This window comes from Sander lucioperca, chromosome 12, assembly GCF_008315115.2.
Source record: "Sander lucioperca isolate FBNREF2018 chromosome 12, SLUC_FBN_1.2, whole genome shotgun sequence".
NCBI lineage: Eukaryota > Metazoa > Chordata > Actinopteri > Perciformes > Percidae > Sander > Sander lucioperca.
In genome coordinates, this window is record NC_050184.1 from 26,335,006 (window position 1) to 26,355,785 (window position 20,780).

General features: G+C 43.0%; 2 protein-coding genes across 5 annotated transcripts; both read left to right on the forward strand.

Moving 5' to 3' along the window:
- Window positions 1-368: 368 nt before the first annotated feature.
- Window positions 369-4,231, forward strand: asb14b (ankyrin repeat and SOCS box containing 14b). 3 transcript variants are annotated; one of them, XM_036008008.1, is made up of 10 exons: window positions 369-616; window positions 1,222-1,379; window positions 1,461-1,513; window positions 1,610-1,741; window positions 1,819-1,977; window positions 2,082-2,327; window positions 2,557-2,728; window positions 2,815-3,349; window positions 3,486-3,639; window positions 3,734-4,231. In XM_036008008.1, the coding sequence occupies exons 2-10, from the start codon at window positions 1,255-1,257 to the stop codon at window positions 3,910-3,912; spliced, it is 1,755 nt and encodes a 584-aa protein (XP_035863901.1). In that variant the 5' UTR covers window positions 369-616; window positions 1,222-1,254; the 3' UTR covers window positions 3,913-4,231. The 3 variants fall into 3 exon arrangements, with proteins under 3 accessions (XP_035863901.1, XP_031172729.1, XP_031172728.1); XM_031316869.2 differs by having other exon boundaries at window positions 370-616; window positions 1,217-1,379; XM_031316868.2 differs by having other exon boundaries at window positions 370-616; window positions 1,255-1,379.
- Window positions 4,232-4,550: 319 nt separating this feature from the next.
- tasorb (transcription activation suppressor b) lies at window positions 4,551-20,558 on the forward strand. Of its 2 annotated transcripts, none has more exons than XM_031316535.2 (23): window positions 4,551-5,007; window positions 6,446-6,591; window positions 6,816-6,908; window positions 6,996-7,068; window positions 7,840-7,931; window positions 8,024-8,158; window positions 8,280-8,404; window positions 8,514-8,545; window positions 8,907-9,012; window positions 9,238-9,341; window positions 9,566-9,675; window positions 10,507-10,579; window positions 10,693-10,767; window positions 11,079-11,942; window positions 14,400-14,707; window positions 14,821-14,923; window positions 15,030-15,883; window positions 16,530-16,652; window positions 17,025-17,184; window positions 17,281-17,389; window positions 17,513-17,691; window positions 18,042-18,176; window positions 18,838-20,558. In XM_031316535.2, the coding sequence occupies exons 1-23, from the start codon at window positions 4,704-4,706 to the stop codon at window positions 20,094-20,096; spliced, it is 5,562 nt and encodes a 1,853-aa protein (XP_031172395.1). In that variant the 5' UTR covers window positions 4,551-4,703; the 3' UTR covers window positions 20,097-20,558. The 2 variants fall into 2 exon arrangements, with proteins under 2 accessions (XP_031172395.1, XP_031172394.1); XM_031316534.2 differs by having other exon boundaries at window positions 4,704-5,007; window positions 18,835-20,558.
- Window positions 20,559-20,780: the final 222 nt, after the last annotated feature.

The window sequence follows — 20,780 nt, forward strand, 5'->3', positions numbered from 1 at the left end:
ATCTAAAATTAAAAAGAGATAGCTTGTAATGAGAACCAGGAAAACTATTAACTAACAACTTTGATGTTAAACTACAGTAGCGCTGCTATAAAAACTCCACCCCTTCCTGCATGTTAGGGCTGTTCTTTTTTTTTATGCCACTTGCCTGTCTGTCACCTGCCTGTGCCTTGGTTCCTCACTGTGAGCTGCTACTGTCTACTGTAATACCTCACAAGCTATTAATGTGTAGGCTATCATCTGCTGCACTGTCATTGTTATACAGGCTTTGCTGTGTTCCAGCACACAAAACAGTACAGTAAAAAAAAAAAACTTTTCTTATCAACTTGATACATGCCATATGAAAATGCATACTTACAGTAAGTCATGCATATGTAAATAAGGGCCTGTTGTGTTTTTTAAACAATGGCCTCTTTGTTATGAGAGAATTTGCATATGAGCTGAAGGGTGGCAGTTGTTGATCAGCGGGTCAAAGCTAGGTGCTGGCTCTGAAGACCCCGTGATCTGATATTTATAGCGGGAGTGATAAAAATAGTTGCAGTACATGTGCGCCTACTCAGGAGCCTGCTGGCTCTACTGTTGTAAAAGCCACCGAAGGCGCACAGACATTTGACTGAAGGTAAACACCAGACAATAAATAAATAATGCCTTGAGAAAAAAACTAGGTTGATTAGTGTGGAGTTTAGTGTATACTTGTTGAACTTTATGATTTGTAGCTGTTTAATTTCCATATTTTGTTGTTACATTTCCAGGTCATTTAATAGCACTTGTTATACTGTAAAAAATGTTTTCGTGTGGCCTAAGTTATCTAGGACATTTTTTTGCTACTTGAATTTTAATATTGAAGAAATGCTCACAGCAATCATTTGTGTGGTGGGAGGTTTTTGCCACACTGAGAAAGAAATACTGTAAACTCTATGCAGGAGTACTGCTCTCACATGGCCTGTAAAGGTAAGAGCTATCGGCAAAAAAGTAGGACAAAGTAGGACTTCTCATTGGAATCATTAGGTGTAAAATCTTGAATTCATTTTTCACTAAACTCATTTTGGCATCTAATTCAACAAGAGGAATACGACTGACAGCAACTGTTCCGTGCCTAGCTGCGCTCACTGTGCTGTAGTTTACTTTTCCCTGTTTGTGTTTAGGGCTGCAAGTGGTGTACGGGTTCTCAGGTGCCAGATTTAATGGTCTTGTTTCCCTTATGGCTGTGTCTCCCCAGTGCAGTTTCTTGTGCATTGACCCTTTCTGGATTAACAGATGAACACGGAGACAGAAGATGACTTTTATGAATCAGGGGACGACTTGGATGAAGATGAGGCAGCGCAATATATAATTGAACAAAGTCTGATTGAATATAGAAAGCTCAAAGGATTGACTCCAAGGTTAATCTCTAACCACCAGGTATTACATCTTTCTCTCTTCATTGTGTATCTCCTGTTGATCATTCACATTTCTTTCGATAGTGATCTGAAACCCAGTGAAGACCCTGATGAGATTTTCAAAGCAATCAAGGAGGGTACGGTGATGTCATTCTTTAACCTGTCGAAGCTGCTGCCAATTATAATTGAATCTTGCCAGAAGTTCTGATATAATGTACCGCCCTCATGTTCAGGTGATGAAGATGCACTGAACAGACTGGCAGTGCAACCAGAGACTCTGTCAAGAGTTGATGAACGAGGATGGATCCCGCTGCATGAGGCTTCAGCACAGGAGAATAAAAGCATACTAGAGATGATCTTCTCAGGTAGTGAGGTTATTAAAAGTATGACTGTTTTTAAAAGCTAGCATGTTAATTAGTTCTTTTGTTTTTTTTTGTTCCAGCATCACCCCCAGGTGCAGCCCAGTGTCGTACTCTAAAGGGTGAGACACCACTGTTTCTGGCTGTGGTTCATGGACTCAGAGAGAACGCTACATTCCTGTTACAGAACGCTTGTAGCCCGGATCTCCAGAATGATGAGCAGGATTCTCCATTAGTAGCAGGTATCTGGCATCTAAATGTAAAATAGACCTCATTTTACAGACACCTAAAGATATTTGCATTTTTTCAAATGATTTTCTTCCCTCTCCTACTCTTTATTTCTTAGCTATTCTGAATGACCAGTACGACTTGGCCACACTATTGCTTCGCTACAATGCCGCAGTAGACCAAACAGGACCATTAAACAGGACAGCTCTACACGAGTCGGCCTTTTTAGGCCTGGAGAACTTTGTCTATCTGCTCCTAGAGTCTGGTGCCAACCCAAATGCATGTGACATCAAAAAGAAAACTCCACTGGCTCTGGCTGCTCAGAATGGACATCTGAACGTGGTGGAGATGCTGTTACAAAAAGGTATATAAAACAAGGGGATTTAATCTCAACTATGGATTTTAAAAGTATCTGGGTTCCACTGCTTCACTTATTGAGTTGATCTGACAATCTGTCACTTTGCATTTCGGCTTTTCAGAAACCTTTGGAAAACTTGTTGATAACTGCCTTAGTTTTATAACAGATTCATCTTTCCATACTGTTTTCCAGGTCTGGAAATGTGTATTCTATAGTATCTGTATTGATTTTGTAGGAGCCAATGTGTGGTGTGAATCGGAGTCAGGTACTATATTGTTTGATGCAGCAGCATCAGGAAACCCTGACATAATCTCCTTGCTGCTGGAGCATGGAGCAGATCCCAACCTAGTACATCTTAACAGTGGGCACCTGCCAATTCATCGTGTGGCCTACCATGGACACATACTGTGAGGAATATCGTTATTACAACATGGATCTTTCCCACTTTTCAAAAAGACTGTCATGTACTTAATCAAGGATTCCTCTTTGACAGGGCACTGGAGCACCTCATCCCAGTGACTAAGATGGACGCCATCAAGGAAAGTGGGATGAGTCCTCTCCATTCTGCAGCTGCTGGGGGACATGCCCATTGTGTGGAGATGCTGCTCAAAGCTGGCTATGATCCAAACTTCATGCTACACCCAAGGGTGCGCCGCAACTATGATGATGAGCGCAGGTCTTCCCTCTTTTTTGCTGTGTCCAACAATGATCTTCAGTGCACCCGCTTGCTGTTAGAGGCTGGGGCAATGGTGAACCAGGATCCTATCAACTGTTTGCAGGTGGCCCTTAGACAGGGCAACTATGAGCTGATCAACACATTGCTGAAGTTTGGGGCAAATGTAAACTACTACTCCCGTGTCAACACCACTCACTTTCCCTCAGCACTGCAGTACGCCTTGAAAGACGAGGTCATGCTGAGAATGATTCTGAACCATGGGTATGATGTTAAGCGTTGCTTTGACTGTCCGTATGGTGACAGTTCCCATGACTACGCTCCTTGGACGACCTCAGTCATCAAAGACATGGTGGTGAGGCTAAGCTTGTCTGAGAGTGTAAAAGGTGTGAAGAGATATGAATTAACTCCACAGGGGAACCAGTGGCTTAACACTTTCATTCAAGGTTTTGCTTTGACTACTGCACATGTCTTTGTTTGTCTCCTTGTAGTTCTGTGAGGTGATAACAGTGTCCTGGCTTAAGCACTTATCTGCTCAGGTGGTGCGCATCATGCTCGACTACACCGACCATGTCTCCTTCTGCACCAAACTCAAGGACACCTTGGAAGAGCAGAAACAGTGGCTGGAGATCTGCCACATTCAAAGTGAGAACTGATCCAGTTTTAGTTATTCTCTACCTGTCAACAAAAGTGTATTAATGACATTATGTGCATCCATTGAATCATTCTTTACACTCAGGGAATACACGGAGCCTGAAGCACCTGTGTCGTTTGCAGATAAGGGAGCATCTCTGTCACCTGCGCTTGAGAGCCCCAGTTTTCATCAACTTCCTTCCTCTTCCTCCCAGGCTGAAAGATTACCTACGCTACAAGGAGTTTGATGTCTACAGCAGGGGCAGCATGGTTAACCCACAGTGAAAACACATTTACAGCTGTCACAGATCTCACTCTGATAAAGGGACAAAGACAGTCGGTATCCATTATCTGTTTTCCTTGATATTGTTTGTTTTGGAAATAATGTACTTTTATGTACTTTTTAGTTTGCAAAATGTTTTGTACAAAACCTTTGAGTAAATAAGGTATTATTATTATTTCACACATAGAGTCTTATTGTAATTTGAGTACTTACTTTTATAATGTGAATACAGAAGATTAAATTGAGAAATGGCATGAAAGCATTAGACCAGCACTATGCATAAAACAATTGCACAATGCTTGAGCCTTCTTTTGAGATGGACGAATTGTACTCTGCCTCTTTGTCATCACCTGGAGGTAAAATTAGGTATTACATGAGTGTGATTGTTCTCTGGGTTTTACAGTAGTGTGTGCATAGATATGTTTTATATCTGAGCGTGTATGTCAGTTGTCATCCATCCATCTCAGTGTGTGGTGGTAGACGTGTGGCACACAGGTCATTTATTCATAGCAGGATTTTACATATTTGGCTACATGCTACATCTTATTGTTATTGTATATTCAGCCACCACTACACGTCTCACAGTGCATCCATCCGCCGCTCGGTGGCGTGGATTTTCTCGTATGTAAACATAGTGACGGCAGCGTTTTGCAGTGGTGGAGAAGAACGTGTACGTCATTTTCACAATGGCGGAGGCTGGGTGAGGAGGAGAGAGTGTGTGAGTGTGTGTGTGTGAAGCGGCGCCGTAATTGTTAGATCTACATTGCCCGTTATACGTGCACGGTGCCTGAAAATGGCCCTGAACCCCAACGCGGTGGGGAAAAGGGACTCAGAATGTACCGAGACGGACGATCTACAGCCGGAGGGTGGCGAACCCCCGAAGAATTCCGCCGCCACCTCGGCCACAGCCAACCAAAATGGCGATCGGCCTGGATGTGGAGACAGGGTAATGCCCGAACAAGAAGCCCATGAGCGGCGGAGGAACGCGCAGGCAGATGCCCGGAGCTTTAGCAGTTCTCCCTTGCAAGGCCAGAGACCGAGCGAAGAGCTGCCACGGAGAAATTTTCAAATCCCGAGGAAGATAAGAGAACGGAAAGGTGGTGCCATATCGCTGCTATTTTGAACAGACCCTGTCCTGTCTGTCTTTCATAATTCTGCTGCTGCATGTTGCTAGCCTGCTAACTAGCTAGCTGGCTAGCCTCGCTAGTTTAATGAGTTTGACAAAATGTTCACCGACATTTAGGTTCAGATGAAACCAACGTCGTACTATTTAAGCACACGGATAGTCCTGACTAATGTAGCGCGAGTTTTTGCAGACATAGATTTGGTAACTTTAGTCACCAGAGAGCAGCATGCAGCTAACGTTACGTTCCTGTATAGGCGCCTGTAAGCAACACTTTAAGGACTGGTCATGTGAATGCCCACCTTGTTTGGCTTCTTCACCTTTTCATGGAACGACCACAGTCTGATTGAGTAATACTGCTGGTGTCATGAGTGTGTTGCAGCCATCACTTCACAACATGTGGGTGTCTCATTGACCTCAGTGAAGGGCATGTATTTATTCACCCCACCCGTCTATTTTCAAAAATATTTTCACAGTAACGTACCAGGATACTTTTAATGAAATCTTAGGGCTGCCCAACCCTTGTCCCAGCTTGATGACACTGGCATATCAGAGCATCCCTCTAACACCTCACCTCAATACTCCTCAGAGTACAACACAACGACACTGGCCCCATCATCTCCCATGCAGTTCGTAGTACCCTTAGCAAAGTGGTTGTTACAAACCTTGCTGTCATACATCATTTATGTGCATATATGCTTAGTTGAGCTGAAGTTGGTGCACTTCACATTTTGTGCCTCTATTAAGCAGCCGTGTTTGCAGTAATCAGCAGGTTGCATATATGTAATGTATACAATGTCTTACTGCCCAAGTTGGAAACTTAACTGTGAGACAGACTTGGCTGTGTGTGCACTCCATTTACCTGTCTTAAGTCCTTTTGCCTCAAATGAGAGATGTTTACTACTTGTGTTACTCCACAGCTTGATGCTTATTATTCTCCATCCAGTAATCAGCTAGTGATGGTTTCACTTCTTTACGTGGCTTGACAAAATAAACCTTATGTAAACACAGAAAGCTGCAAGGCTGGATCATCTGTACAGCGGTTTGTTGATGTTAGGGATTCCTAGTTAGTGTTATTGACATTTCAGTAACCTGTTGTGGTGAGCTGGCTTTAGCAAATGAGGCAAAGCTTCAGCATAGGATGCTGCTGGCTCATTGCAACCCTACTGAGCTGTACTAAACATACACAAAGAGTTTCTTGTCTGCATGCACATTGCTTCCTATTGTACCTACCCCATATGACCCTAGAAATGAGAGAAGAGGGTAATAGTTTGATGATGTTGCTGTCTTCTGTGGTTTGACTTGGTTTGGGTATACTATGCTACTTTTTTGTACTGACCCTCTGCAAATGCACACAGGTCTATGCAGCAGATGCTATATGCTAATCCACTGATTTACCTCTCTGTGTGCAGGGCTGTACCAGTTTCTGCCTCCTGACAGCCGGGAGTTTGAGGACCTTGTGAAGATTGTCTCCTCGTTTTACCTAGACTCATCATCACGAGCAACCTTCTCCTACTGCAAGGCCAGGCTCATTCACAATGAGCTGCTGGAGAAGGAGGTTGGTCATTGTCTTCCTGCACCAGTGCCACACTGTGTCATCATGAGCATTTAAGTTGCTCCCTTGTTATTGAAGGACCATTTCTGTAGGTTGAAACCAAATATAGCAAAAGCATGCATCTGGTAGGATGTTTGTTGACCAGCACTGCTGTGTATGTACTGTAGGAGTTTTTGAGGTTCAGACTGCTGTATTTAATTTGCTGTCTGCTACCTTTTTTGTGCCAGTTCATCGAGAAGCGGAGAGAGATGAAGCAGGAGGGGAGGACAGAACAAGAACTGACTGAGTCGTACTGCTTCCTTTTTCCAGACAAATCAAAGGTATTATTGATTATGGACAAGTTATAAAGCATGATGGTTGTTCTTTCAACATGCTTCTGAGCTTTGTATGTTCTCTTGTCTGTTTAGCTCCTGTGGATCTGTGAAAAGGGTCTGTCGGTTGGGCACTCCCGGATTACTACACTAGGCAATCCATCAATGGGTAAGTTGGTCTCTGGCATGTTGCTGTTGCTTCGAGAGGAGACTGTATTGTTGTAGATGGAATGATGGTTTTTGGGTTACTGCTCTCATGATATTGTTTTGAGGGATGCCAGACTAATTAGTTTCCTCTTTTTTTTGATTTTTATTTTTTAGATCAACTTTTTATTGTTTTTTTTTTTTATATGCAGACATACAGAACAGAGAAATACAAACTGAACAAGACCAAAAACCCTCACCCACCCCCCCACCCTCTGCGGTCTCAAGGAAAATAAAACAAACAAACAAACAGAAATCACACCTTGCCTAGTCACTCTCCTCTAGTTCTTGTGGCGCTGAGGTCATTAGGTCTGATATTTTTGCTGCTCTGGTTTTCCATAGGTTGATAGTTGGTGATTTAGCTTTGTTAATCCTTGCTGTAGAGAGCTCAAGCATAACTATTAGTTTCCTCTTTTGATGGATTTAATTTTAAACTGATCGATTAGCATCTGAGGATGTTAGCATTTGCCCGATAAACATACAACTGTAGATCGCCGATGCATGTCATCAACAGCTGGGAATGGTTCTGATATATGTTAACAATATATCACTTAAATGCTAGTTCACAACTGGCTACTCACTCAAGGAATGAATGTCTTTTTCTCAAAATAAAAAGTCATTGACATGGTTCTCAAAGTTTGATTTTTTTTAAAGTGTAAATATGATACTTAAATGCATTTTTGACGGAGCATGGTTATGATGCTTTTCCTCTAATTCAGTTCCTTTGTCATTGTAGGTGTTTATGTTTCCAAATATTCTGATCTGTTACAAATCAATCCCTTTGAAGTGGGCTCATCTGGAGACATGATCGTTTTTAAAGTTATGAGGGTATGGCTAGCACTCTGTTTTCATTTTGTGATGTTAACAGATATTCTAATGATTGTGGGACCTTTAGCTCACCTGCATGTTTTGTCTCTCAGGGCCGAATAAAGCACATTCATGACAACATACCTAAGAATGCTTTGGAACCTTCTACCAAGGTTGATTGCCACTTGTCCAAAAGTGGCAATAGGGTTACGTCTTTGCTGTCTTACAGGGCTTTTGAGCTCACACAGGTAAACATGGGTTCTTTTTCATTCACATACTGTATGTATTGTGTCATCAAAGTAATGCTTTACATTTCTTTCTTGGACAGAATATGTACATTTTGAACGTGTCTTTCTTGTTGTCTTGTAGCAATATTTTTTCGAGTTTGCATTTGATGAGATCAAAGCGCGGCCCAGGCATGTGTGCCCCTATGCTGTGCTTTCCTTCAAGTACAAAGGCAAGGAGGCTGCGGCCTCTCCTATGACTTCACACAGGTATGTATTCCTGCAGGAAATAGTGAAACTCAGCAAGTATCTTCAGGTGGTTGGAGAGGTTTGCCCAGTGTTGTGTGTTAACAGGCTTTTTTTCCCCTCTCCGTAACAGGTTTAACACTATTTCCCCTGAAGGAAGCCGAGGTAAAACATTTTCTTTTTTTCTATTTGATAAAAAATGTAATGAAACAAATAAGCCTCTACGTGTAGTGTCATGTCTGTGTAAACTGGTGTGTATATATATATATATATATACATTTCACATTTCACACCAGGAGTGGAAAACACCCTGCTACCCAAGATGTAACTTTTAACATTTTGATTGGTGTGCACACTGCTTTTCGGTTACAGAATAGTGCATTTTAAGTGATACGCCCCCAAAAATATCCAAATTAGTTGAATCTAATTTGGATCCAGTGCAAAATGTGCCTTTCCAATGACAAACCAGCAGTTTTGAAACGTTATCCACTCTGCTTTCTCTTTGTATCTGTTGATGCCGATGCAGGGAAGAGCTGCTACACTGTGTGGAGTGGTCCACTAGTGAACAAGGGCCTGGAGTTATTCCCAATCTGTTTACGATCCTCCTCGCGCCCATACCTCCCTTTCAAACTGTGAGTAAACTTTTAGTCATATTATCATCGTATAATTCTCTGTATCTCTCTAGAAAACCTCCACAGTGCTACTAAAATGTCCACTGTTAATCATTTTACACTTTAATGTGCTTACCTTTAACACTGCGAAGAGGAAGTTAGAATTCACTTGTGCAAAATACAGTTTTTTTTCTGGAACTTGTTATGATTTGCTCTTTTGATAAATCTTCATGTGCTTCCCCGAAGGCCTGAGAAGCTAGAGGTGAGTCGAGGCATGCAGCTGGATCAGGTGAAAAGAAAGATTCCCTCTGTGCTCTTTTCTTGGGACACCTACAGCGCATCACGGGAAGGTCAGTCCGGACCTCACATTTGTATACCTCATAATTAAATGATAGGAAATGCCCTGGGGATGTAGGAGGTCATGCATTATTTGAAATTCAATTAATATAGCTATTCTAAATCCATAAGATGCATCGTGTATTACAGAAACAGCTACTTTACCAAATCCTTTGATGTTATTGTAACTAAAGTGTTTGTATTATTTTAGATAAAACTGAGCTTTCTTTGTCCGCAGTGATGAAATGTGGGATGTCCTGCAGTCTGTTTGAGGTGGTGGAGGGTAAAGGCAAACCAACCAGTGGCAGCTTGGCAGCGCTGGTCAACAAACTGGAGAGGGACAGGATGGTGAGTAACCCTGTAGCTGTTCCCTACCAGGTTCTCCTGCGTGAAAATCCACAAAGACGTTTGTTGCACAGTGTTGCTTTTTAGCATCGTTATTTGATGTAATGAAGGTAGATTCTGTTCCATAAATGGTTCTTTTGCCTCTTTAACAAGTAAATAATGTAGAGAGAACATCTGTCAAACTGTCATGCTGCTTTCATTTCATTATTATAGTAATTATCAAATCTGTGCTATAAGTGTAGACAGGAATAAATGCAACTCTGCTCAGCAACTGGTCTGGATCAATGAAAGTACATTTCCGTGATAAATTCCTGACATCACGCACCAGGAGTCCCTCTTCGAGCTAGCAAGCTGCTTGGTTCTTTCGCGGAATAATTGTAAAGATTTACAAAGAATATGTTTACCGCATTAACTATCTAACTGGGACATTTTTTTGGACCGATTGGTGGGGATTGCTGTGGACAAAGTACAGAGCAAACATTTAACCATATATCCAGCTAATTTAACTTCAGTTAATGTGGCGTTTTCTTATGCGGGTGCAAATGTTCCACCAAAACAAGTTCCTTCCCGAAACCATTTTGCAGAGCGCTGCGTCCGGAGCTTAGCGCCGCCCAAGACGATTGTGATTGGTTTAAAGAAATGCAAACAACCCAGTTTTTTTCTCCTATCCCAGAATGCATGTGTGGTGTAGCCAGACCTTACTCCACAGCGCTGTGGAGATAGGTCTAGCAATGCGAGACTACCTAGCAACAGACTGGTATTATGATTGCTCACATTATCTGATAGTGATACACCCCGGTGCTTTTGACTGCAATGTATACACTCCTTTTTCAGGTGCTGGTGAAGTCCTTGTTTGACAGGGGCTTTCTCTTCCTGCTGTCCTCAGCGCAGATGATTGAGTCCAAAGGTGCCAAAAAGCTTTTACTCTCCTCTCATAATTCTCTGTTGTGTCAGTTGAACACCTACTTGTTGCCTCTAGTGAGGGTTCAATTAAAAAAACAACTGCTATTTGTTTTCTAGAGCGACGGGGGCGTGTTGAGAAGAACCTGCAAGCATTATTCATCTTTCAGGAGTCAAGGATGGTTGTCAAGTATTGTAAGTATTATTCACTCTGTATCCATCCATTTCTTTCTGACCCAGTGGCAGAATCTGCACAAATTTCCCAACTGGAACGTTTTATTAGCAAGCAGAGAATGTGGATACAAAAATGATCTTTCTCACATGTACCTACTGAACTCTCTTTCTTTTTTAAAAGAAAATTAAAAAAAAATAGTACATTAAAAACAGAGTTGAGAGGCTTTTGTGTTATAACCCGGACTCCTGTTATTAAGCTCCTGTCTTTAAAGACTTTAATAGTGCGTCTGGCATCTTTTACATGACACTAACCTATGTTTCCTCCATCGTAGCATCCAGATTGTTCGAGCCAGAGCCACTGACGACGGAGCCCCAGCCTGCTATCTTGTCCTCCATGGATCCCTTCATCACTGCTCTGCACTACTCACTGTTCAAGTTGCGCCACAACCCAGGCAAGGACCTCAGCTCTGGAGTGGAGCGCCAGGCCACTGATTACCTAACTCGTTTGGATTCAGGCACGGTGCGGCCGTTCATTCTGCCCGACTACAAACATAACGTGGACGATAGGATCAACCCGCTCGCAGTGCCCAGACCCAAATTTAACATGGATGCCGTGCTGCGTTCTTACGTCAACAGCCCTGTCAATTACATTTTACCTCTGAACAAGACAAAGGACATCATTGAAAGAATACGGAACCCCACACCCATACCAATACCCCTGCCCCTACCCACACCTGCTCCAGCCCCAGTGGAATACAGCCCTGTTTCTGACTGGGGCGGCTCGGACAGGGGCTCAGACAGAGCAGAGAGACCTGCAGAAAGGCTGCCCCAGGAGAGGCCACCTCCAGAGAGGCCAGCACAGGAGAAGCCACCCTCAGAGAGCGGCAGACGGAGGCAAGGGTCGGCCCATTCTAACGGGGCCCAGTTGCAGCACACGTCCAATACTGAGTCCCAGTCTCAGCCCCCTCAGAGATTGCGGCTGTCCCAGAATGAGTATGATAAAGACAAGATGAAACAGTTGCTTAAGCTGATCCAACTTCATAAGAAAGCCCTAGTGAAGGATCCTGGGAAGGAAAGGGAAGAGGATGGGGCTTGGGACGTCAACAGTCTGAAGAGGAAGTTTGAGGGAGATGAAAGGGGGGGCATGAACAAACACCAACGCACAGATCCGCTGAGCAACGGGGAACCCAGTAGAGGTGAGGAGGGCTGTAGCTGTCTATGAAGCTTATTTTAGATTGTGTAATTTCATTTGTAAATTTTCCACCTACTGCTTCCCAAGTTAATTCCTCTGAAAGAATGAATATTATATTAGTTTCACAACACCGTCTGATTAGTTCTCGGTAATTGTATTGCAGAACGTATTAAAAAAAAACCCACTGCTGCCCATTGTGGCACCATATTAACACAGTTTATTGGCTTACAAATGAAATTACTTTAGATTGTTAACATTTTCAAATGTCAAGATGCATGCATTTTGTGTGCCAGTACGTCAACTGCTACCCCAATTGTAGAGAGTTAAGTGCAGTAAAACCTGCAATTGAGGTAGTTTCAGTCTCCACCTTAGATCATTTTAACTTCTAAAAAAAAAAAAAATAGGGAGTAATACATATCCTTCTTTACATTCCCTATACAGACGTGCTCAAATTTGTTGGTACCCCTGCACAAAAAATGAAGAATGCACAATTTTCTCTGAAATAACTTGAAACTGACAAAAGTAATTGGCATCCACCATTGTTTATTACATATTTAATAGAAATCAGACTTTGCTTTTGATTTTTTTATTGAACATAATATTGTAAATAAGAAAACAAATGAAAATGGCATGGACAAAAATGATGGGACCGCTAACCTAATATTTTGTTGCACAACCTTTAGAGGCACTCACTGCAATCAAACGTTTTCTGTAGCTCTCAATGAGACTTCTGCACCTGTTAACAGGTAGTTTGGCCCACTCTTCCTGAGCAAACTGCTCCAGCTGTCTCAGGTTTGATGGGTGCCTTCTCCAGACTGCAAGTTTCAGCTCTTTCCATAGATGTTCGATAGGATTCAGATCAGGGCTCATAGAAGGCCACTTCAGAATAGTCCAATGTTTTGTTCTTATCCATTCTTGGGTGCTTTTAGCTGTGTGTTTTGGTTTCATTATCCTGTTGGAGGACCCATGACCTGTGACTGAGACCGAGCTTTCTGACACTGGGCAGTACGTTTCGCTCCAGAATGCCTTGATAGTCTTGAGATTTCATTGTGCCCTGCATAGATTCAAGGCACCCTGTGCCAGGCGCAGCAAAGCAGCCCCAAATCATAACCCGAGCCTCCTCCATGTTTCACTGTAGGTATGGTGTTTTTTTCATTTTTTCGTCTGTGAACATAGAGCTGATGTGACTTGCCAAAAAGCTCCAGTTTTGACTCATCTGTCCAAAGGACATTCTCCCAGAAGGACTGTGGCTTGTCAATATGCATTTTAGCAAATTCCAGTCTGGCTTTTTTATGTTTTTCTTTCAAAAGTGGAGTCCTCCTGGGTCTTCTTCCATGGAGCCCACTTTCGCTCAAAAAGCGACGGATGGGGCAATCAGAAACTGACGTACCTTCACCTTGGAGTTCAGCTTGCATCTCTTTGGCAGTTATCCTTGGTTCTTTTTCTACCATTCGCACTATCCTTCTGTTCAATCTGGGGTCGATTTTCCTCTTGCGGCCGCGCCCAGGGAGGTTGGCTACAGTTCCATGGACCTTAAACTTCCTAATAATATTTGCAACTGTTGTCACAGGAACATCAAGCTGCTTGGAGATGGTCTTGTAGCCTTTACCTTTACCATGCTTGTCTATTATTTTCTTTCTGATCTCCTCAGACAACTCTCTCCTTTGCTTTCTCTGGTCCATGTTCAGTGTGGTGCACACAATGATACCAAACAGCACAGTGACTACTTTTCTCCATTTAAATAGGCTGAATGACTGATTACAAGATTGGCGACATGTGTGATACTAATTAAAGAAACTAATTAGTTTGAAATATAGAGGTGCAACGATGAATCGATTAATCAATTAGATGTCAACTATTAAATTAATCGCCAACTATTTTGATAATCGATTAATCGTTTAAAATTTTTTAATTAAAAGAAATAAGATTTCTCTGATTCCAGCTTGTTAAATGTGAATATCTTCTAGTTTCTTCTCTCCTCTGTGACAGTAAACTGAATATCTTTGAGTTTTGGACAAAACAAGACATTTGAGGACGTTCTCTTAGGCTTTGGGAAACACTGATCCACATTTTTCACCACGTTTTGACATTTTTATAGATCAAACAACTAATCGATTAATCGAGAAAATAATCGACAGATTAATCGACTATGAAAATAATCGTTAGTTGCAGCCCTATTGAAATATCACTATGATCCAGTTATTTATTATCTTTTCTAACGGGTACCAACAAATGTGTCCAGGCCATTTTAGAATATCTTTGTAGAATAAGCAATAATTCATCTCTTTTCACAGCTTCTTTGCTTTATTCTATGACATACCAAAGGCATGCAAGTATACATGATAAAATAGCTTTCAATTTCATCACTTTTCAGGAGGAATGAAGCTCAGGATATTCTTGTTGACTAATATGCCAAATGTAGCATATGTCTCTAATTCATTTATTGCATGTATGTTCCCAGGAGCCCAAGCAGATGAGATCGGAGATGAGGGTGGACAGAGCGACAATCTGACAGCAGTGATGGAAAGCATGGGCATCTATGACACTGACCTGAGGGCTCATGGGAACACCAGTGCCTCAGTCAACGAAACCCAGCGCCTTCTCAAGATCCTCCTGGCTACTCTCAACAAAGCCGTGGCTCAGGGCTCAATGTCTGTGCAGCCAAACCACGGTGAGCCATCGACGGGTTCAGGAAGCGGGGAACCTGCCTTCCCTGAACCAGATCTGAAAAAACAAAATGAGCCCGCATTTCAAACTAACTACACAGAGGTGAGATGTTGTTGTAGATGGTTGTTATTTTTGAAATATTTGACCATGAACAAAACGTGTTTGTAGATAAAAAAAAAAAAAAAAAAATAACTACTGGTGTTTTCTCTGTTTAGGAGGACATGGACTGTAGCCCAGGTAGTCCATTTAGCGCAGGTTCCCCAGCTGAGCAAGCTTACACCTCAGACAACCCAACCTGGGTTAACCCCGCCAATGAAGGTACCTCAAAGCAGTCGGTTCACACAGACCTCTCTGTCGTAGGCATATTTAGATCTGGTTAACAAAGGCATCACCCTGACAAAGTTTCCTGTCTTCTTTCCTCCAGACAAAGTACAGCCTTTTCCTGAGCCAAAGCCTGAGCCAGAGCCAGAGGCCGTGACGGTGGCAGACAGCTACCCAGAGCCGAAGACACCTGCAGCCGTGGAAGTAAAAAAGGCGGCTGCGCCAGCCACGGTACCAGTTGTAGAGGAAGTTCCCTTCAGGCCCTCCATCAGCCTGGACACCATACTCAACCAGGAAATTCACAGTCTCACCTCTGACATCAAAAACATTATGCAGACTCACCACATCTGCTATTCCTCGCAGCTACCCACACGGTTGCCTCCACACCACTGCTGGCTACCCAACAGCTGCTTCTCAGACTTTGTTACACCCTACGTCTCCCCTGTCCCCATTCAGGGGCATATCAAAGCACTGTGTGATAAGATGGACACGTTGATCCCAGCCCCACCTGCTCCCTCAAAGGGCACTCCTCCACCTCCCCCAGTGACAACATCTGATCTTACAACACCACCCCCCACCCCCATGCAGACTTCCAAAACTAAAGCGGACCCCTCCCTGTCAAAGAGCACCACCTCGTCTCAGAGTGGTAAAATGGTCACTGTCAAAGGGACGGCATCCACTAGGCCTAAAGCGGAAGGCTCGTCAGCGGAGTTAGCGGTAGAGGTCTATTCTCCCTCTCAAGTCACACCAGACTCTCCAGAGGCCAAGTCCCAAAACCCAGGCCCTGCTTCTGGAAGTGGGTCCGGCCTGCTGGCTGGCAGCCTCATTGGTCAGCTGAAGCCCGAGGTTTTCAGCAGCCTGGTGGAGATCTTTAAGGACGTCACCAAGAACACAGTCAAATTCTACATCTACTCCGGGGACGAGGGGGAGGAGAGCACTGTCTGCAAGGAGATCAAGGTACAATAGGTCTCAATGTAGTTTTGAAAGCAATAGAAAATAAAATAATTCCCATTATTAATTCATCTGTGGGATTGTTTTGCACAATTAATCATTTAGTCAATAGACAATAGTGAAAAATGCCATTCACAAGTTCCCAGAACCATCTGTGACTGCCTTGGTTGTTTTGTCCATTCAAAAGCCCAAAGAAGTTCAATGTACATTTAAATACAAACTCCTCACATTTAAGCTGGAACTGGTGATCCATTAAATGAACTACCTCAACTGGATAATTAAAATCGCTGACTAATACTTCTCTGTGAATCATTTAATCAAATCAATCCTGTTGTTATTACTTTGGATTTAACATACTTTCACATCCATTTTTTTTCATATTCCTCATCCGTAGATTTAATTTAGATCACGTTTTTTTTATTGGAGCCAAAGAGCTTTCTGCAGTAGAGAATTGCACAGGCATACACAAGTGTAAGTGCAGATTGGCAGTGGCAATGTGAAAGGCTACACTATCTCCTCTTTGTCACTATGTGTTCCATGTCTCGGTGCTCAGCTCTTTCTGTATCTGTCAGTATTTGTAAGTGTAAGAGAGAAAGACACATTCATCTGCCTGTCTCTAACAATTACGTCTCTCACGTTGTATGTCACAAAGGAGTACTTGAAAAGTCTTGGCAACAGTGAGTGCAGCCCGCAGACGTTTCTGGAAAACAGCTGCAGTTTAGATAAGCTCCTCATCATCATTCAGAACGAGGACATCGCTGCACACGTGCACAAGGTACGATCACCTCCTGTCACTCCCTTTATGTCAGTCACGGCCTCACTGCACCAGTTGATCCAGACAGTGTTCAAACATAAATAATCATAATTGGATTTATACATCTGCTGCAGAGTATTGTTTTTATCTGGCTGCTGAGTTTAATCATTTTAATTGACAGGGTTATATGCATATTGTATCAGTATGTGTGTGTATGTATGTATGTATGTGTGTGTGTGTGTATATATATATATATATATATATATATATATATATATATATATATATATATATATATATATATATATATATATATATATATAAAAACATGAAAACATGTTACATTTATTTTTATATGAACATTTGTAAAAACCTAATTTTTTCACCCTGCAGATCCCGGCTCTAGTGTCTTTGAAGAAGTTGCCTTCAGTGAGCTTCGCTGGAGTGGACACACTGGACGATGTCAAGAACCACACTTATAATGAGTTGTTTGTCTCTGGAGGCTTCATGGTGTCTGATGAGTTTGTCCTCAACCCTGACCTTATCACGCAGGGTAAGTTTTACTTTCCTTTTTGGGAGCTGTGGGAGTTCATGGAAATATGAGTTGGACGATACTTCATTCTGGTGTTGCTTGTTTTTTTTTTTCCAGATCGTTTGCAGGGGCTGCTGAAGTTCTTGGAGGAGCAGAGCACCCCTGAACACCCCTGGCAGTGGAAAGTGCACTGCAAGTCCCAGAAGAAGCTCAAAGAACTGGGGAGGTCAGTGAGTAGGATCTTAACACAAAATAGTAGTAGTTAAATCAGAATGATCTTTTGCCAGCCCGGAGCTGTGAATAAAACATCTTGACACTGTATGGATCTACTTTTGCTGTTCTCTTTAAGGTTAAACACCAATGCCATGGGGCTGCTGAACCTTCTTACAGCCTACCAGAAGAAACACCTAGTGGAGTTCCTCCCTTATCACGAGTGTGACACCCAGTCGCGTCAGGCTCCAGACCTAGAATGCCTGATCAAACTCCAAGCTCAGCACACACAGCAGCGGCACCTTATCTTCCTCACAGGTATTTTCATCCTCATTACTATCAACTAAGGCTCCATCTTTTCACCAGTCTTCTGACATAAGCATAAAACTACCAGATATATTGAAATTTATTGAAATTTATTGAAAAGATTTCTGGTACAGGATATACAATCCTCTATCCCAGACTCTAAAAGACACAAAACATATATATATATATATATATATATTCACATATCAACATTTTAACAGATGCATCTTCTTTTATACCTGCTAAATTATATACATTATTATAATTATATACAAGTATTTACAACTGTTTTGACCACTGTCTTTAACTTATTTAAAATTTAGCATGTTGTGATGTTTTTTTTTTTTTTTTTTTTTTTACAGAGAGGCCATTTGAGATGTTCCTACAGTACTCCCGAAATGGAATAGTAATAGGGAGCATTGATGACGTTATGAGTGGTTTCCACAGTCTGATTGGCTCCATCAGTCAGAATGAGCTCCCAACACCGCCCTCTACAGGTCGGTAGCAGCAACAGCAGGACTAAACACTAGAACACAGTAGAATAGAGCTGTAATCGGGCCTTAAAAGTTCTGCCCGAAAAGGACCGAGCCCGACAGAATTCTGCCCGAGCCCAACAAGTACATTTTGATTGACAGCTTTTTAAAAGCCCAAACTGCGCCACACGCACGCACGCAGCTCTTTTGCCAAGAATGAGTCATTTATACATTTTTTAACATAATTTATTCACAGACTAACGGAGGCTATAGGCCACTTGGAAGTTGGAACAAAGAAATAAAATAAGTCCTCCAGAGGCCAGCCTCCGTTTCACCTCCTCAGCATCCATTTTCGCGCTAATCGAAACACATCACCTGACCGCTCATTTACCACACAACCCGGAGCGCAAGCCCGAGCCCGTGTAAAATGATAGAAATTAAGACCGAACCTTCAGCTCTACACCAGAACACTCGGGATTTCATGTAATTTTGCTGTAGTGTGATTGCTTTGCTAAACTGCTTTTTGTTCTGTACAGTTATCTTGCCATTTAAAGATGTCTGCACTGCCCAGCAGAGTTTTTAAAGCACATTGGTGCTGCTAATGCATCTGTAACACATTTGTTCGATAATATCTTCCTTTCCACTTTTCCATTTCTCTCTCTGCCCTCTCCTGCTCTCCCAGTAGTGAATGATGAGTGTGTGGAAGAGGAGGACATGTCATTAGACTCTGATGATGGTGAGCCAACCACCATATCGGATCCTTCAGAGCAGAACCAGGCAGTTGAGAAGGGGAAGCCTCCACAGCCGCCTCCACCAGAGACAGAGGAGTTTCGTCCTCCGCTCCCAGACCAGCAGGCCACCCCCGAGAGAACGCCAACGCTGTCTGACTACAGTGCTCTCAAAACAGCCATCTCGCAGTTCAAAGCCACCAACCAGATGGGAATAGGCTCTTCGGACATTGGGAGCTTGTCACCGGGAGGTTTTCCTGTGAATCCCCACCAGAGCTTCCTGTGTCCTTCAGCCTCATGGTCATCTTACACGGGCTCTTCTAGCTATGCGGCCTCCCCAGCCTATCCTGCCTCACCCTGCAGCAGCACCCAGGAACAGGAATACCGCCCCCCAGTCCCAGCCACAGCCTCTAGCACAGTCCCAACCCCCCCTGTCATGGCCACAGCAGGACCTCTAGCCAACCTGGCTTCGCTCCCCTTGGAGGTCAAACCTCCCCCTCCACCTCACCTTATGAGGCTGGGCCATACATATGGCTCAGACACTGGAGGAGCTGGGGCTGCTGGGAACTCTCCGCTCACCACCTCCCTCCCCTTCACAGACCATAATGACTCAGCCCAGCCAGGTTACATGGCTGGCATTTCTAAAAATGCTAGCGGGACCCCCACGCAACACGACAGGACACTCTGTGGACCTGGGGAGGGTCTATGGGGGACAGCAGGGGCCAGCACTTGTCAGACTGCTAGCAGCCAGGGTATGGTCACATCAGGCCCAGTGGACCCCAGTGGGCTGCCTAAGACTGGGGAGACCCTTGCAGGTAGCATCCCTGGTAGTCAGGGAGGCAGGACTCCAGTGAATTGTGTTAACAACATTGGAGCTTCTGTGGGCATTCCCACAGTGGCCACGAGGGGGGGCTCAATAGTCAGACCTAAACTGCCTCCACATCCAATGTGTGGTGTGGGCTATAGTAGTATAGGTGGCATCCCTGGACAGATGGATCATGGGCCTATGCGGGGTGGTATGGGTCCTGGTTCTTTAGGGAGCTATCGAGGTAGAGGAGTTCTACCAGTAGGACTTTGGTCTCGGCCAGGACGAGGACATGATCGGGGGGACGGTACTGGAGGTGGACCCTACCCTTGGGGTTACCCAGCAGGCAGGGGTGGGGTACAGGATTACTACTCGGACTACACATACACTCACAATTATGCTCCTCAATAGACAATCATCATGATCAAAGGGGCAACACAAACACCATACTCTAGAGACTATTAGAGCTGGCTGAATGTACATATTTCCTTGTCATAAACACATTGATTTAAATCAGTAAATAAGGATCCTGGTTTTCTACAATAAAAATTGATACAGGCAGTGCCGAGTGTCCTACTGTCATGTAAACTGTACGTACACACTTTCCATGTGAGCTATTTGAGACCCTGTTCAAACCACTATATTTATATTTGCCACCAAATGTTGATGGCCTTCCAGCTTCTCGGAATCTATCATGTTATTTCTGTTTGTCCAGGTTTTGAAACGGTTTGTGAACAAGGGGAAAGGCTGATATTTTTTTAAGGAAAAAAAACTAGTGAATGAAATTTCACTTTTGCTGTTGGTTTTCTTTTTTTTGTTATTTTACATAGTCGGTTGTCTGAAATTCTATTAAAATAAAACATTTCAAATCTTGTTTGTGTGACCAGTTTGATGACAGTGTCAAGCAAACTATTAAAAATATAAATCACAGCTGTCTTACTGTCCTTTCACTTAAACTCCATACTTTATTCCCCTACCTACAATTTCCATGTGCAGTGTAAAGGTGGATAATTTAACCTCAAATAGCAATAGACCAAAATAAAGTGTGTAATATGGAAAACATGCCTAAAGTAAAATGTTGAAATTAAAATATTC

Bases quoted from the DNA above. Each gene is read 5' to 3' on its own strand.
- tasorb (XM_031316534.2), top strand. From the start codon at position 4,704: ATGGCCCTGAACCCCAACGCGGTGGGGAAAAGGGACTCAGAATGTACC. The intron at 9,342-9,565 runs GTCAGTCCGGAC...CTTTGTCCGCAG, and splicing joins CTACAGCGCATCACGGGAAG to TGATGAAATGTGGGATGTCC. The intron at 17,390-17,512 runs GTCAGTGAGTAG...GTTCTCTTTAAG, and splicing joins AAGCTCAAAGAACTGGGGAG to GTTAAACACCAATGCCATGG.
- asb14b (XM_036008008.1), top strand. From the start codon at position 1,255: ATGAACACGGAGACAGAAGATGACTTTTATGAATCAGGGGACGACTTG. The intron at 2,729-2,814 runs GTGAGGAATATC...CCTCTTTGACAG, and splicing joins GCCTACCATGGACACATACT to GGCACTGGAGCACCTCATCC. The intron at 3,640-3,733 runs GTGAGAACTGAT...CTTTACACTCAG, and splicing joins GGAGATCTGCCACATTCAAA to GGAATACACGGAGCCTGAAG.